Genomic DNA, 18,172 nt, shown 5'->3' with positions numbered 1-18,172 from the left:
TTCAAGAAACGCACTGACCACGTCTGAAAAACGCTACCGATTTTGTGATTGGGTTAGCTTTAGAGCTGTGAGTGATCATCATAAACCTCAGTCTAAATAGAATAAGAACCCTGATGTGAATCAATGTGCAGGACTGGAGATTTAAAAAGGCAGCTGATGAACAACAGCTGGAACATCTGCCCACTCATTGTCTTCAAAGTAAGTGCATTTCTGCTGTTTACCTGAGGACAGAGTGATTGCTTGTGGTGACTATCGTTGTGTCCTTGTGCCGCGGATTTCTCTTGTGGAAATGTAAAATTGCACATAACTGTGAGTCGGAGGAACATTTGGTAACGCGGGCTGTGCTTTGGTCTCTTTCCTCTGCGCATGAACCTGTGATTGTGAACACACAAGTGAATTTAGTCAAGGCTTGGTGATTGGCATTGTGGGTGAGTATGAATTATCTACAGCTGCGATCGTATCTTCGGGTTAGATGTCGTCCCGGAGTGGACTTTCACGCATGCAGCTCACAGTGGGAGATTTTCTGTCTCGCAGCGGAAGGTGAAACACATGCTTTAGGCCTGGCACAGCGCCTGTGAAGTACAGGAGAAGCTCCGGAACATTCCCCACTCGCACTGACTCAGTCTTTACTAGGGCGCTAACAGGATAAAATCCTGCTCCATGTCTAAAACAGGTGTTTAATTTCCTACTGCAGGATGTATAAAACCTAATGCTGTGTGCTGCATGTGTGAAAGACAACTCCGGGACATCTCCGGTGCAGATAATCCTCAGTTTCTCTAGAAATGGAGTTAACTCGCATCTTAAAACACCTCCGGCTTTAAAACTCTATTTCAGACTTTACACGGCATCACACTGCATTGTGCAAACACACACACACACACACACACACTTCTCCTGGTTGTGTAATCCTGTTTCTTTGCATTTTAACTATAAAAGCTTACATACAGCAGCTTGAATAAGATGGATGAGTGCTAGACAAATATCTAACAAGCACAAATATCTAGTGTTTAGTCACAATAATTACATTGGGGACTTTTGAAATGTGTTTTTGAAAAAGGGTTTACTGCAGGGTTTGTTTATATAAAGATGAATGCCACTAATATTTTTAGCCACTCTTCTGTTCCGTGTTTTTTTTTTTTTTTTCCTTCCCCCTTTTGTCTTTGTTCTGGAGCCTTTCTCTCCATTTGTGGCCATAGGTCCGTTATGTAGTGGTTTTATTGTATATTTTTATGTAGTGGTTATATTATGTAGTGGTTTTATTGTATATTGTTTATTTAGGATATTTAAAACATTTTATATTCCACTTCTAATGTATGAATGTTGTTAATAACTTGTGTTTAAACTAAATGTTTATTGCTCTTTAAAAGAGTGTAACTGCATTATTATGGAAATATATTCAAGATGACGATATTACAGTTTATCGCAAATATTCCTCTGACAATATGTCAACCACAAAACATCGTGACACTCTTAGTCTGGTGTGGAACTGACAGCTCTTGACTTATGGCCAACTTGTGGCAAAACCCATAGAAATCTGTGAACATGTTTGTGTGTGTTTCTGCCCGACAGGAAATGCCGTGATGAGTCGGAGGAAGGTTTCGGTGAAGGACCTCGGCTGTGTGGACTCTCAGGCCTGGCTCTACAAAAGGAGCGAGAGCCGAGGCTTCCTGGGGCATAAATGGAAGAAATACTGGTTTGTGCTGAAGGGAAGTTGCCTGTACTGGTACAAAGGTGAAATGGTGAGTCTTGTCTTAGTTCTTGAGTCACTAAAGCTGTCACAACACTATGGCACTGAAACGAACGCACTGTTCCACATCCCCAGTCTTCTCCAGACATGGAGACTCAGCACATAATTGATTGACTTAGTTGTGACAAACGGAACACCAGCTGGAAGGTGTTGACTGGATAAGATGATGACTGTGGTTTGGACACACATCGTCATTTCCATGTCGGCGTAAGTGATAACTCACAGCTACGGCACCCACTTCCATTCCATTTCGTTTATATATTCATGTTACATCCTGTTCAGGGCCATGGTGTGTCCAGAGCTTCCCTCAAATCTTTGGGTGACAGGGGAAACAGGAACACACCCTGGACAGTGCATCAATCCATCACACACACTCACCCAATAATTCATACCCATGGACCATTTTGCACAGCCAGTACACTGTCAGAGGAATCCCGTACCTGGAGGAAACCCACGCAGACACAGGGAGAACACACCACACTCCTCACAGACAGTCACCCGGAGGAAACCCACGCAGACACAGAGACAACACACCACACTTCTCACAGACAGTCACCCGGAGGAAACCCACGCAGACACAGAGAGAACACACCACACTCCTCACAGACAGTCACCCGGAGGAAACCCACGCAGACACAGAGAGAACACACCACACTCCTCACAGACAGTCACCCGGAGGAAACCCACGCAGACACAGGGAGAACACACCACACCCCTCACAGTCAGTCACCCGGAAGAAACCCACGCAGACACAGGGAGAACACACCACACTCCTCACAGTAAGTCACCCGGAAGAAACCCACGCAGACACAGGGAGAACACACCACACTTCTCACAGACAGTCACCCGGAGGAAACCCACGCAGACACAGGGAGAACACACCACACTTCTCACAGACAGTCACCCGGAGGAAACCCATGCAGACACAGGGAGAACACACCACACTCCTCACAGACAGTCACCCGGAGGAAACCCACGCAGACACAGGGAGAACACACCACACTTCTCACAGACAGTCACCCGGAGGAAACCCACGCAGAAACAGGGAGAACACACCACACTCCTCACAGACAGTCACCCGGAGGAAACCCACGCAGAAACAGGGAGAACACACCACACTCCTCACAGACAGTCACCCGGAGGAAACCCACGCAGACACAGGGAGAACACACCACACTTCTCACAGACAGTCACCCGGAGGAAACCCACGCAGACACAGGGAGAACACACCACACTCCTCACAGACAGTCACCCGGAGGACTCAAACCCACAGCCCCAGGACCAAAGTGCTGCACTTCCATTCATAACACTTTCTTCTGCACCAAATTACACCAGAACTGCAGTGTCAACCTTTCATCATTGAGTATTGTACTTGGAGATCATGATTACACCCTTTTATATGTGCTTGGGTAAACTGTGCTCTGGTCATTCTTTATTGGGCAGTGTACCCAATCCTCTGTGACATCATAAAGGATCAATACCTGGACATTCTGATGCATACACCCAGTTGTTTCTTCAACCCAAATCTGCTCGAAGCGTGTGGCTGTAAGCATCACCTTAAACCCCTCTGACTTACAGGAAGGGGTGGTGGCCTTGAAGTTGTGGTTCTAACAATCTGAAGATTCAAGTGACATCATTTGAATATATGGCCTTCAAATGTGCTGATTCTTCTCCTGTTGCAGTCATTACCATCACCACAAACGGAAGCCTGTGTTTTATAAATTTAACAAACTTATCTTTTTATTTTGCAAGCCTACGTTTTTTTCATGTGAATCTGTGGGTGATATTTAGATAAAGTAGACACAAGTAGAAACTTCACACAGCATGTCAATATCCCCACACACAATCATCATAATCTTAACCTCCTTTGACTTGAACACTTTCACAGCAGGTGGGTCACTGGTTGGTGCCAGAACAGTTGATTGCTGAGATTAGTTTAGCAAAGCACAGGGACGTTCCTAGGACTTACAGAAAATCTCATCAGCTCTTGCAACCTCAAAGAGATTGATCCTTGTCTCTATGAAGTCATCTCCATCTACAGTCAGGATGTCTCCATAGCACTAGGTCAGAGGCCTTCAGATCCTGATGTTTGATTGTAAAATGGCCGACTGGTATGTCAGTATACCTCGCCAGTGAGGTACATTAGCAGCCGCAGCTATAGTGGCACACCCGCTAGCCATTTTAAAATACCAGCCTGGATCCTGGATCCAAGATCAGGACAAACAGTAGACAAACATACCACTTACGAGGTTTCTTATTGAAATACAAGGCTGACCTCAATGCTACCTGTTCCTCATAGTTTTCCTCTGTTGTCACCCACGGCGAGACACACTGTGGTAATGTACCATCCTTCAGTCCCTTGCTCTGCATTTGATGAGAATCTTTTTAATGCCCTCTCTTCCATTTGACCAACAAACTCTGCCTTTTTTTCCACTGGATTTAAAGCCTGCTGTTGCCATCCCAATTCTTAAGAAGCAACACTAGACACTACTGGTATCAATAAGTACAGGCCCATAGACGGCCTTCCTTTTGTTTGTAATGTTTTGGAAAGATGTTTATGTTTATATAATGTTTATGAGCTTTTCAACTCAGTATATTCCCTGCTTCATACTACACAGACTGCTCTCTTCATAGTTGCTGAGGACTTCTGACTCACTGCCAACTCTGGTTCTCTTTGCTGTCGTAAATGTCTGCACAGCTCACTCCTGTGTCAGTAACAGGCAACACTTTGTCCCTCTCCAGAAAAATAACACCTCTCTTTATTGCTCTTTTTACACAAGGTGTCCTCCAAGCATCTGTCCTTGGCCCTTTTAATCTTCATGACTCACATGCTTTCTCTAGGCCAGGGCTTCACACCTGTGGGCTGCAGAACACTAATGGTTCAGTATATGTGAAATTCTTTGAGACACCTGTTGGCATTAAAGGATTTTGCAGCCTTAAAAGGCAGGCACTTGGCACTAATAGGTAGAAGCAGGGGTAGAAGTAAGACCTCACACATCTCACTTGTGTACTAACATCTTTATGTATATTAGATGCTGCGATTGAACTGAAATGGATGATCTATTTTTAAGAGACAGTTTGGGCCTTAATTCTAATGTTTTCAGTGTCAGCATCTGATAAATAAAACGATTTTACATAAAGTTTCCTTGTGGGGATTTATGCTTTTAATTTATAAACATGTGGGCCATGAGGTGGACAAGGTTGAGGAGCCCTGCTCTATGTTCAGCTGGTACAGTTATACCACCTTCTCTATTAAACGCCTGTATCTATCATATAAACATGTTTGCATACACATTTTCTCAGATCTCCTTCTAGTTTGCCCCAAATCATTGGATTTACCACAGCCCGGGTGTACTGTCGCGCTGTAGATATATTTGAGTTTTTGGTCAAGCCTTCTGCTACTGTTTGAACTCTTGGTGTAGTTTGACTGCAGTGGCCTTTGCATTGCCCTCCAAAAATATCGCAAGGTGACAGTATCTTCAGAACTCACTGCTAGAGTATTTGCACTCCAAGCATAGTGCGGTTTTGTTTTTGTTTATTGCCCATGCCGGTCATTTGATCTACTCTGTAAAGTGTTTTACTTTAATACAAAGATTTATCGGAGTAAGAAAGGTCATAAACATTATTTTAAATATCTGTATGTGTTTGGTGTACAAATACGCTTTAATGTTTTTGTGTAAAGTGTAATTGTAATTTCATTTTCAAAATTCAAACATACTCCCACTCTTGTCATTTTATGAAAACTGTTTTGTAGTTTTCCATTTTAAAAATGGCGAATGTGAAGCATTATTTCATCACAGAAGCATTTAATCCCAGAGCGTTAGTTTGTTCTTTTCTGGAGGATACTACAGGAGGTCCTCGGGTTACGTCAGTCCCGAGTTACGATGTTTTGTGGTTACGACACATCTCCCATTTACTGTGTAAAGCCTTGTTTCGACGTAAGTGGTTTTGTGTCGTAACGTGAACTTCGTGTTTGGTGTACGCGGCGGAAGAATACACGGTTACACGGCTCGAGACCGAGGAGGATAGGTGTGAGGATAGGATACGTGCTTACAGTATGTTATTTACGTACAGTATGTACGTATGTTCCGACTTACACCGGAAATCGGTTTACGACGCGACGTAGGAACGGATCAACGTCGTAAGTCGAGGACCCCCTGTATTCTATCCAAAAGTATGTGTGTGTTTTGGTTTAGACCGTTAGTGATTGTTGATGGTATTAAATGAAAATAAAGCGGATCTGAGACGGCTTCCTCGGGCCGTCAGGCTGCTGAACAACCAGTAACACAATGAATCAGTGCACAGTCTGTCACAAACTCACTTAGCGCCCAGCTCTTTACCTTTCACCCTTTATTTACTGGAACTCTGACTAAACTCAGTCACACTGCACCCACCAAACATGCTCCCTCTCCACTCACCTTGTCACCATTCAGTTAGGGAACTTTATTCTGTTATAATTATAGATTTTAAAAACTGTGTTGATTCCATACGCCCCGTTTCATCTCCAGGACTTTTATTATGTTTTTATTTGACACAGTTCTGTGATGAAAGATTACAGACATCCACCTCTCCTTCTGGAGAAGAGAATGTAACGTACCTTTACGGAACACCACTGGACTTTAACACCACTGCTGTACATTTACACATAAGTCATGTGTGTGCTGTTCTCTTATTATATTATTTTTAATATACTGCATGTGTTTCGTGGTGTAGTTGAATACTTTTGAATAAGACTAACATATATAAACAAGGTTTAGTCATAGTAACGGTGGTAGTAGATACATCTAAAATTCCAAACCGCTGCATTTCTTTCCACACGTAACTTGTATATTTTGGGAAGGTCTGTGTCCTAAAAGCCAGTCCTCATTGGAATCACAGTCGACAATTAGCATAACAAAGCTCTCACAGAGGGTCATTGATCAGGGGCTAAACACAGAGTAGATTAACAGACTAAAGAGTACATTTTTTAAAGTACAAACTCTGTTTAGAGTTCGAAATCCAATCAGGGTGAGTTTAAAAGTGGGGTCTGGAGACTTCAGGTTTTCAGGTGTTTACCGAGACTCTTGTGGATCTCGTCTCTCTGTCTGTTCCAGGCTGAGAAAGCGGAGGGCTTCATCAGCCTGAGAGGCTTCACGTTTGACCAGGCACAACAGTGCAGGAGGAAGTTGTGAGTTTTTTTTTTCTTTTTCCTGTATATTATCAGTTACTTGGCAATTGTGAAAACAAGTGTTGACTTGCTGTACTGGGTTCACGACTCCAGTGTAGACTCTTCCCTTCACTGGTGTCGTATACCTATACTTTGCATCGTGTCTGTTTAGTATGTATGCTGACATTTGGTGTACAGGGTCGGCCATTTATATGGATACACCTTAGTGAAATCAAACATCAAACTTATTGGGAATTTCACAAGAAAAACAATGGTGTGCTTGGTTTTAACGGAACTTGGGCCATTCCCATGTTATTAAGGTGTATCCATATGAGTGGCCCACCCTGTAGGATGCCTGTATGTTCCAGAATGACACTGTGTACCGTGCTGTAGTGTAGTGTATATGTACATTCTCAGTATCTCTATCAGGACCGCTTAAAACAATCGACCTGGGAATTAATTTGATTTGGCCCAAGCACTCTGGCCCAATGCATGAGTAGCTGAAGTTATTTCTATTTCTATGTTGGCTTTTAAGAGAAGCCCCTTCATCAGTGTAACCAGACCTTACTTGGTCAGAACGCACCTTTGTGTCTAATGATAAACATGCACTAACAGACAGAGCTGTGTAAAGTCTCTGAGGTCAATGCCCTTTCGTGTAAAGAAGTAGAGTTAAACCAAGCAGAGAATAGATTTCAGCACAGTTCAACTTCTGCTCTAATAGCATGCTGCCACCTCCTCCCCCAGACACAGGAAATGTTCTGGTAAACACACACACACTTCACTCAAGTGCTTTCACACGCTTCCTTTACAGACAGAGCCGCCGCATGTGGCTCACTAAGTTGTGTGCAAATGTTTGGGCACCTCTGGTCGAGTGATTTTCTGAGGGGAATTGAGTGAACACAAGTCTGGACACGTTACTGCGTATTTGCTTATTGCAGCTTATTGGAGGCAAAAACACAAACCGTGGTGTGTCCAAAGAAATGACACCCATTTATACGTACTGTTTTAGTTTTATTTTCTAAAGTATTTTAACAGATAAATGGAGATTAGGCAATGAAACCAGCAGAAAGTGCTCTGTGTTTATTTAAAAAGGACGCGGTAGCTTATGTCTAATTCTAAAATAACACAGAGGCCAGTGCTATGTCTGTTAGCTTTATAATACACTGTATAATTATAGTCACACCCCCCAGATGCAGCTGAGAATGAATGGAAATTGATCAGTTAGCATGAGATCTTTACATAGACACTTGCTGTTGTTTCTATGACCTCCAGCTCCACTGACCACGCACAGGAGCACTTTGTAGTTCTACAATTACAGACTGAAGCTCATGTTGCTCTGCATACCTTGCCCCCGTTCATCCTGTTTTAAACCCCTCAGTGTCTGGACTGAGAATAGCTCACCGTCAAAAAACGTCCAGCCGACAGCGTCCTGTGTCACTGATGAAGGACTAGAGGACGAGCGACACACACTGTGCAGCGACAGATGAGCTACTGTCTCTGACTCTACATCTACAAGGTGGACCAACGAGGGAGGAGTGTCTCACAGAGTGGACAGAGAGTGGACACAGGGTTTAAAAACTCCAGCAGCACTGCTGTGTCTGATCCACTCTACACCAGCACAACACACACTAACACACCACCACCACGTCCATTGAGGAACAGGGTGAAAGGAGATAAACAAGGTATGCAGAGCAACGGGTGGGCTGCAGAACAAAGAGCTGCTGTGTGGTCAGTGGAGCTGAGTATAAAAATACTTTGTGTTCATCCATTTATCCCACGGATGACAGTAGGTTTTAAGCAGATGAAGACTTTGTACGTATATTTTGTGTGTGTTTATTTCCTCTAGCGCTATAAAGGCCAGCCACCCGCAGATTGTGACGCTCTTCATTGCAGCTGAGAGCACCAAAGACATGCAAAAGTCAGTGTGAAAAGTACAAGTAGTAAGATCACACCTTCTCTCTCTCTCTTTCCCCCACCCCAACCCTCTTTCTCTTTCTCTCTCCCCCACCCCACTCCTCTCTGTCTCTCTCTCTCTCTCTCTCTCTCTTCCCCCCACCCCAACCCTCTATGTCTCTCTCTCTCTCGTTCTCTATTTTTTTCTCTCTCTCTCTCTCTCTCTCTTCCCCCCACCCCACTCCTGTCTCTCTCTCGTTCCCCCATCCCACTCCTCTCTGTCTTTCTCTCTTTCTCTTTCCCCCCACCCCAACCCTCTGTCTCTCTCTCTCTCTCTCTCTCTCTCTCTCTCTCTCTTTTTCCCCCCACCCCACTCCTCTCTGTCTCTCTCTCTCTCTCTCGTTCCCCCCACCCCACTCCTCTGTCTCTCTCTTTCTCTTTCCCCTCACCCCACTCCTCTCTCTCTCTCTCTCCCTCTCTCTCTCCCCCCACCCCACTCCTCTCTCTCTCTCTCTCTCCCCCCACCCCACTCCTCTCTGTCTCTCTCTCTCTCTCTTTCCCCCCACCCCACTCCTCTCTCTCTCTCTCTCTCTCTCTCCCCCCACCCCACTCCTCTCTCTCTCTCTTTCCTCCCACCCCACTCCTCTCTGTCTCTCTCTTCCTCTTTCCCCCCACCCCACTCCTCTGTCTTTCTCTCTCTCCCCACCCCAACCCTCTCTGTCTCTCTCTTTCTCTCTTTTTTCTCTCTCCCCCCCCCACCCCATCTCTCTACTCATTGCTGGTATTATATTATCTTTTACTGCAGTGTTATAGTCATGATGTTTGTTAATTCAGCTTTAGAATATGCATCTCACGAACATCAGAACTCACCCCTCAGTGTAAGATGAGTGCCCCTGTGTCTTTAACCTTTGCTCTCCTTAAAGATGGGACCAAATCTAGTCTCAGTGGTGTTACACTCATCCCAAACATCTTTTTTTGAAGCATTTCCATTAACTGACCAACTCGCTCATGTTTTGCAGGCTGACAGCTCTCCACAAGGGGGCGCTAATCCCAGCCAAATAGCTTCATTTTCAAAAGTGCAGTTTTTGTCAACTTTTTCATTTTACACAAATCTCATGTTGTACGCGTAAATGCAACAGACCTAGCTTAGCCTTACGTTATTGTCAAGGTTGTAATAGGTCCTATATGTTCTAGAACATGTCTATTTGTAGCTGTGGTTAGAGCTGATGAGGCCGAGGCACCGCACACTGACACTGATTAAGGCTGTGGGTTGTGTATTTGTGAGTTCATCTTTCTCTTCACTTAGAGGGCTGTACGTTTGCATTAAGTACATTTTAAAAACGTCATTTAGAGAGGTTTTACATGAATTGTTCATTGCTAAATTTAACGTTTAATGTTCATTGTAAAGAGACTTATTTATTCATTACAGTGTCACAATGGACAATCCTGAAATTCCCCTTTAGATTTTTATTTATTTATTTATTTATTAATTACCAGGTGGTTGAGTAAACTCACTGCAGCCTCCAGGAAGCAGGAGGTCGCAGATACTACTGCTGAAGGTAAGGATGCCATGTACACACACACACACACACAAATTAATATAAAAATAACAAAAACATAAAAATATTAAAAGCTGCTGTAGCTTTCGCAGAGAACAGAGTTGATCCTTTTTTCCCCCGATGTGTTAAAGTGAGTAAATAAACAGTGAATGTGAATTAAAAAGGAGTGAAATGTGTTTTCTGTTGAAGTGTATCAACTTATTTTCTCTCAGGAAATGAAAACACCATGTCAAAGAACGCAGTGGTAAACTGGACGACTGTTGCATAAATTATAAGGGAGATCAAAGTAGGCCAAAGGTGGCTTGTGCCTTTATGTGGTCACAGCATTTTCTGTAGTTGCTTCACTGTGTGTGTGTGTGTGTGTGTGTGTGTGTGTGTGTGTGTGTGTGTGTGTGTGTGTGTGTGTGTGTGTGTGTTCGCTTGCCTAGAATGCTACAGTGAAGCCAGTGATGATGAAGATGAGGAGGAAGAGGCAGCAGAAACCTGTTCCCAATTCACAGAGCAGCTCAGCACAGTTAATGTGAGTAGTGTTCCATTTTCAAACGCACTGATGAACTTTTTATTGCATATGGGCCAAACCACCACCGCCGTATGTAGCCCGCCCCGCTAGTTATAAATAGGTCAGATGTCCATGGTCACCCCTGCTCAGTCTCACTCTCAAACCGATGGCTTTTCATGCGTTTAGGTCAATACACGTCTATTCAAACGCCATCCGTTCCTTAGCGTGTAAATGGACGAAGTGTCCATGGGAACGCCATCCCACTGGCTCCTGTTTAAACGTGTTTTTAATGTAGATGATTAATGGCTTCTTTCCTGAGCACAGACAAAATGTGTTGAGATTGTTAACTGTGGTCAACAACCGCATGCTTCTGATGCAGCAGGTGGAGCTGAGGTTTTTAAGGTGCTGAAGCATCGGACGTCAGCAGCAACACCAAACTGAAAGAAACACATTTTTTTTCTCACCTTGACAGTTAGCGCAGACAAGCTGTAGGTACATAGTGAGCTGTCTTGTTTGGTGTTGCTTCTGCTACTCGTTCCGCAACCCCTGAACTCGTGCTGAACTGAGCTGTGACTGGTTATCGTTTAAAGGAACAGGCGCTGAAACCTGTCGTTCTGAACAGTGCTGTTTAGACAGGGGGAGAGCACTGATGTAGGGTTTGATCCTTGTGGTGTTTTGATCAGAGCAGGTCCCAGATGTTTCAGTAAGACCTTAGAGCTGTGTTCACTTGTGGTATTGTCTAAATTTGCGTATTTATTTACAAGTGTGTGTGTTTCTGCAGGGATATCTGCCTCCTCCACGCTCTTCTTCATCTCCGTGTCCAGCGATGCTTCCCCTGGTGTCTCCGGTGTGTAACATTACAGAGTGTGAGAGTTCAGACACTGAGTCCTGGCTGGAGCTCAGTTCAGACTCTCAGGCTCTTCAGGCGACGGTCGCTGAGGAAACCCCACCATGCCGACTGCAGGGTTACCACGGCAATGAGCGTGAGTGATGACCCACTGCTCGCCTCAGTGTCCAAAACAAGCTGTCCTTATGTGGGTTTAAGATGCATTGCCACATACACACAACCCCCACAGAGCAGGTGTGATGTGGTGGTGGATCATTCTCAGCGCTGCAGTGACACTGACGTGGTGGTGGTGTGTTAGTGTGTGTTGTGCTGGTGTAGAGTGGATCAGACACAGCAGTGCTGCTGGAGTTTTTAAACCCTGTGTCCACTCTCTGTCCACTCTGTGAGACACTGCTCCCTCGTTGGTCCACCTTGTAGATGTAGAGTCAGAGACAGTAGCTCATCTGTCGCTGCACAGTGTGTGTCGCTTGTCCTCTAGTCCTTCAGCAGTGACATAGGACGCTGTCGGCTGGATGTTTTTGGTCGGTGGACTGTTCTCAGTCCAGACACTGAGGGGTTTAAGAACTCCAGCAGCACTGCTGTGTCTGATCCACTCGTATGAGCACGTCACATAATAACACCACCACCACCACCACGTCAGTGTCACTGCAGCGCCAACCAAACGTATGGGTTCTAGCCATTGAACACGGGCCACATTCATAGAGGTATTAGGACTGAGAACTTTAGCTTCTCCGATCTGAAAGATAAGCTCATGGAAAGAGGGTGTTGTGATGAGCTGCGGTTGTTTTTTTGAGTCAGAAAAGGAAGCACGTTGTTTTAAAAGGTGTGATAGTTTCCTTTATGTCTTTAATGTTCTTTTTTTAGAACATTCATAATATTCACATGGTCAACTCCGTACTGTCACGTGTTGGGAAGTGAAATAGTTTTAAATCTAGTTGATTTTTCGGTAACACTTTACAGTGGGGGTACATTAATTTACTTAAGACTAAGGTTTAAGAATAAATCTTAATAAATTGTAAGGTAATGTCACTATCAATCATTAAGTAATAATAAAAAACAGGAAGTAACCTTAAGTAAAACATTCTTATTCTTGTTTCTATTATTAATTAATTATTGTGTCTGTGCTTAATTGTTGTCTTATTCAGATAGCCTTTAGGATGGGTGGTATCCACATTTTTCATACTGTCTCAAAATATTAAAAAGATGTACTGTATTACTGGGTGTAGGGGGGTGCTGCTTGAAGTGAAGGGTTTTCGTCGTTGTGCAGTTCAGCTCAGCACAGCCCGACAGTTCACACTGACACCTTTTGACAATAAAAACACGTTTCTGAGAAACAGCAAATTTTTAATAGTGACTGCTGCTGGAGGAACAGAAATGTTCGTAAATAAGCTAAGACCGGTCTACACAGTTTAGAAGCATCGTTGACCTACTAACAGGCACATATGGTTTAGCGCACCACAGCAGATGATTTTCCAGCGTACAGTGAAGGGTCATTGAATTTTCAGCTTCCTTCATCTCCCTTTAACCCAAACTATGCAGTAAACACTCAACTGCAGCGAGCAACTGGGCTTGTGCTTTATTCCTTAACCATTTTCAGAGTGTGACATCAATAGTCAGTGAGCTCCCACAGCACCCCCTGCCTTTGGCTCTCTTAAATGCACATGAATGAACTCTGGTCTTGTACTTGTGAAGTGTTGCTGACTTTTATAATATTTCTCATTGTGGGATTGTTTTAAATGAGATGATTTTGCTCATGTGAAGACGTACAGCTGAGGCAAAGTTTTGCACATAGAGCTGGGCTTAAGGCTTTCAAGCTAAGTTTTTCACAGCTCCACATATTTTATGTAACCTTACATTTTGTGTTTAGGGTTTGCATTTTATATTCAAGTGCGGCAGGTGGTGTCGCAGTCAGACAGCTCCGGGGCCCTGGAGGTTGTGGGTTCAATTCCTGCTCCGGGTGACTGTCTGTGAGGAGTGTGGTGTGTTCTCCCTGTGTCTGCATGGGTTTCCTCCAGGTGACTGTCTGCGAGGAGTGTGGGTTTCCTCCGGGTGACTGTCTGTGAGGAGTGCGGTGTGTTCTCCCTGTGTCTGTGTGGGTTTCCTCCGGGTGACTGTCTGTGAGGAGTGCGGTGTGTTCTCCCTGTGTCTGTGTGGGTTTCCTCCGGGTGACTGTCTGTGAGGAGTGTGGTGTGTTCTCCCTGTGTCTGCGTGGGTTTCCTCCGGGTGACTGTCTGTGAGGAGTGTGGTGTGTTCTCTCTGTGTCTGCGTGGGTTTCCTCCGGGTGACTGTCTGTGAGGAGGGTGGTGTGTTCTCTCTGTGTCTGCGTGGGTTTCCTCCGGGTGACTTGTCCAGCCAAGTTTGTTGGACTCTTTGCTTGAACGTGTTTTCTCCAAAAATTATCTCTGAAGTCCTGGTCAGGACCTTGTGATGGCCATTCAAGTATATTCTCTTTGTTGTCCTTAAGCTATTCTGACTTAACTTTGGAGGAGTGCTTAGGATCATTGTCCTGTTGGAAGACCCACCAAACCGTGTTTGTGCCGTACCACACTTCCTTCATTTGTGTAAAATTGTTTGTGCAGTTGTTTGGAGAACCTTTGGTTGTTTGTAAACGTCTCATGATGTGGAATCAGATGTTTGGAGGTCCAACATTTAGTTTTCTGAAGTCTTGACTGAGTTGCTTGGATGTTTCAATTGTATCAAGAGTAAAAAAATAGACACTGACTATGAATACAGTGACGATTTGTCTAAACGTTTGTTTTTATGATCAGAAGCTCTGTAAAACTTTTAATTAATTTTAAAATCTTACAAACTCTTTATACAACAACTCTAGCTGGTTGTATATAAACATTTTTCCCTCTGAATATTTAACAGAGTAAAATTAAGGCTAAAAATAAATCTCTCTCTATGTAATGAATTTAGAAGATGCCCCAACTGTGTTATACTTCCTCCAGGACCTCCGTCTGATGAGCTGGAGATGCTGTATCTGGACCTGAAAAACGCTAGCCTCACGCCCTGTGGATCTCTTCAGCCTTTATCCAAGCGAGATTACAGGTCCTCCTTCATCAGACGCTGCAAAAACGACATCATCAACGAGAAATTACACCTGGTCAGGGCCCTCAACAGCACTTTAAAGGTAGGACTGGAGGAGCACAAGGTGAATCACTTGCTCTTCGTGGACGTCCAAAGCGACTGAGAATTTCAGAATCTGTGGCTGCTTTATCTTCTAAGAAAATGAATCAACTACATAGGCATAGATACATATATAAAAGTAGCATTTTAAAGTCTTAATATGAGGCAGACAGCAGGGGGCAGTATTGCCAACCAGTGGCTTTACAACAAAATAAAACAGTGTGTGTTGTGTTGTGTTCCAGGCCAAAGAAGCTGACCTGTTGGCCATAGAGCAGGTTCTGGCTGATACAGCTTTGGACGCCACTAAATACCGACACTGGAGGAATGCTAATGTTCTGTTGCTGGAGGAGGTCAGCCACAAGCCTCGAGCGGCAGAGAAAGCACCACCAACCAAACTAACTCCACAACCGCCCCAACCCCCTGAGTCCGGAGCGTCTGAGCAGGGCTCCAGCCCCACTGTGTACGCAGAGACCAGTGTGTGAGTGGAAACTCCTGGACAGTGACCTGATTGTGGAGCAGGGAGACGGTTGTTTTTGTTTTTAAACCCATTGTTCTTTAAGTTATTTAACTTGTTCTTTGATGTTTTTTTTTTTTTTTAATATGATTTTAAATGTTACTTTTGCACCATTTAAAAACAAAGGAGTTCTGTCCATTATCATCCTCTGGTTGTTTAATAAGAAAACTCCTCTTGGACTCTTCAGACGACCTGCTGGGTTGTAAACATTCAGGGAGTTGCTGGAGGTAAACAGCAGGTGGCAGTACTGAGTTATTGTGGATGCCTTTGAAATTCATACCCAACCATTTATCACTGACCTCACAGCAGCTATTTGTTCTTCTACAGTTCCAGACTGCAATTCACCTGTTGCTCTGCATACTTTGTTAGCACCTGTTCAATGTTCAGGACCCCCCACAGAGCAGGTGTGATGTGGTGGTGGATCATTCTCAGCGCTGCAGTGACACTGACGTGGTGGTGGTGTGTTAGTGTGTGTTGTGCTGGTGTAGAGTGGATCAGACACAGCAGAAGCTGCTGGAGTTTTTAAACCCTGTGTCCACTCTCTGTCCACTCTGTGAGACACTCCTCCCTCGTTGGTCCACCTTGTAGATGTAGAGTCAGAGACAGTAGCTCATCTGTCGCTGCACAGTGTGTGTCGCTCGTCCTCTAGTCCTTCATCAGTGACACAGGACGCTGTCGGCTGGATGTTTTTGGTCGGTGGACTGTTCTCAGTCCAGACACTGAGGGGTTTAAAAACTCCAGCAGCACTGCTGTGTCTGATCCACTCTACACCAGCACAACACACACTAACACACCACCACCACGTTAGTGTCACTGCAGTTCGGAGTATGACCTGCTCTGTGGGGGTCCTGACCATTAAAGGACAGAGTCAAAGGGAGCTAACAAAGTATGTAGAGCAATATATATGTACAATGTGTGCTGTATATGTTCCATGTGTTTGGACAGGAACACATCGCTTATGGTTCGAACAGTGTTTGGCAGTGATTTGGGAGAAATTCTCTTTGATATAATTTAAATAATTGTCTGTAAAAATCAGTTATTTTATTGCTTCTGTTTTACATAAATGTGTATTTACAACTGTAAATAAATACCTGAAGTATTTTATCTTGTTGGGTAGTTTCTGTCTGTAGATGACTTTAGTGGTTTGTTTAAAAGTTGAGCAGTGGAACTCTGACGTGATGGGGCTCTATTCGGTACCTTTGGGATGAGTTGGAGTGGTGTGTCCAGAACTTATCCATCATCAGCACCTGACCTCACTAAGGACGCTTTTCCACTGCACGGTACCTGCTCGGCTCGGCTCTGCGCGCTTTCTGGGATCTGTTACTTCATCACTTTTCCCTTACCACAAATCGTAACCCATGACGTCACAAAACCCTGCCTCTAACGGGAACAGCGGGCTTTGGAAGAGCTCTCGCTGGATTCTTTCATCAGCCAACGATCCCACGAGCGTTTGAACCTCTTCAAAGGACCATGGTGTAATTTTACAAGCTGTCGTTGTGAATCAGATAAAAAGAAATGTGATCTCTGCTGCAGCTGGAGATTTTACAGATGGAGAGTTTGTGCTGGATGTCTGCATTAAGTCTCTGACCAATCAATAGTCTGCAAGCTACCAAGGATCAAATTAGCTTAAAGGCCAGGCACCAACTCTATGAAAGTGTCAAACAAATAAATACAGTGGAGTTTGAGTTCCTAACTTGTGTTTATTGAGAGTCAGAAACATGTTATTTCTTAAAAAATCAGGAAATAAGGTTTAAAAGACCGTTGCCCCCCCAACCATGTTGGGAAACTCTGATAGGCGTCTTGCCTGTGACGTAGATGGTGGATCGCCTGTTTTAGTTGGTGTTAGTTAACGTTAGCTTGACTCGCTAAACTCGGTGTCTCAGATTATACTCGGCTACGTAGCTGCATTACGGAGGTTTATAGTGTCGGAGGAATTCGAGTTCGACTTCGATCACATTTACAAGAATAACGGTACCTCTACATTTGAGTTTAGCTTATTGCTAGGCTATTGTCATGAATAATGTTGGTTATTTAGCTAGATACTGTCATAACAGTCAGTCATAACGGTGTTTTACCGCGGCGTTGTTCAGCTGTTGTCCACCAGTGACGTCACGGTCGCGTTCGAGAATTTCCGTAGCGAGCTCGGGTTTTTCCGTCAATTTAATAAAATTGTCAGTTTTAAAGCAAATTAAGCTGCTATTTTCATTTTTATTCATACTTATATCTGTCAGTAACTACAATAATGTGGAATATTCATGGAGGTCCATTAAGTGATGCTTAGCCTTTAAGAAACAAACAAACAAAAAAAAAAAGAGTAAAGCTAAGTCAAGTAGGACCTTGCAGTGGAAAAGAACCATAATGCACTTGTGGCTGAATGACATCGCAGTCTTATGGAAATGTAAAAGACCAGATTTTTAAATTTCCTCAGCAAAGGTCCAACATCATAATTTCTAATGATATTCAGTATCTTGAAGAATGTAATCCCCTTTCCACAAGCGTCTCCCCAAAAATCACGTTCTGTTGGCCTCCAATAATCAGACAATTGCACAAAGCCCTTGTTCACATTAGTCCACAGCCGCCATCTGCAAGTGTGAAGTGCACTGAAAGAAGGATCACCCCAAAGATTCGTCAGTGCCGAGCTGAGGAGCGTGGCTCCAGCCGACAGATCGTACTCAGCCATCAGTTGCTGCCTTTTGTGTCGAATCAGGAAGAGCTAAGCCTCTGACACTGATTTGAATGAGAATTGAAGACGTCTGCGCACTAGATGGCGCTGTGGGGCTCTTTGGCACAGAAAGAGACGTTTAAGCTGCTCAAACTGTTAAATATGGCCTCCCACCT

At 44.1% G+C, this 18,172-nt stretch overlaps 1 protein-coding gene across 1 annotated transcript in view; it reads left to right on the top strand.

Annotated features, from left to right (window-relative positions):
- cnksr3 (cnksr family member 3) overlaps nt 1–16,421 on the top strand; it is a 57,591-nt gene extending 41,170 nt beyond the window's left edge. The window contains exons 17-24 of the mRNA XM_066676813.1: nt 1,570–1,739; nt 6,841–6,914; nt 8,740–8,811; nt 10,284–10,345; nt 10,774–10,865; nt 11,626–11,827; nt 14,643–14,824; nt 15,063–16,421. Coding sequence (XP_066532910.1) covers nt 1,570–1,739; nt 6,841–6,914; nt 8,740–8,811; nt 10,284–10,345; nt 10,774–10,865; nt 11,626–11,827; nt 14,643–14,824; nt 15,063–15,302 — 1,094 coding nt within the window. The 3' untranslated portion in view covers nt 15,303–16,421. The remainder of the gene's footprint in view (nt 1–1,569; nt 1,740–6,840; nt 6,915–8,739; nt 8,812–10,283; nt 10,346–10,773; nt 10,866–11,625; nt 11,828–14,642; nt 14,825–15,062) is intronic.
- The last annotated feature ends 1,751 nt before the right edge of the window (nt 16,422–18,172 follow it).

The sequence above is a fragment of the Hoplias malabaricus genome, chromosome 7, assembly GCF_029633855.1.
Source record: "Hoplias malabaricus isolate fHopMal1 chromosome 7, fHopMal1.hap1, whole genome shotgun sequence".
NCBI lineage: Eukaryota > Metazoa > Chordata > Actinopteri > Characiformes > Erythrinidae > Hoplias > Hoplias malabaricus.
Note: the sequence above shows the minus strand (reverse complement) of the source record. Positions and strands in the feature narration are given on the sequence as shown.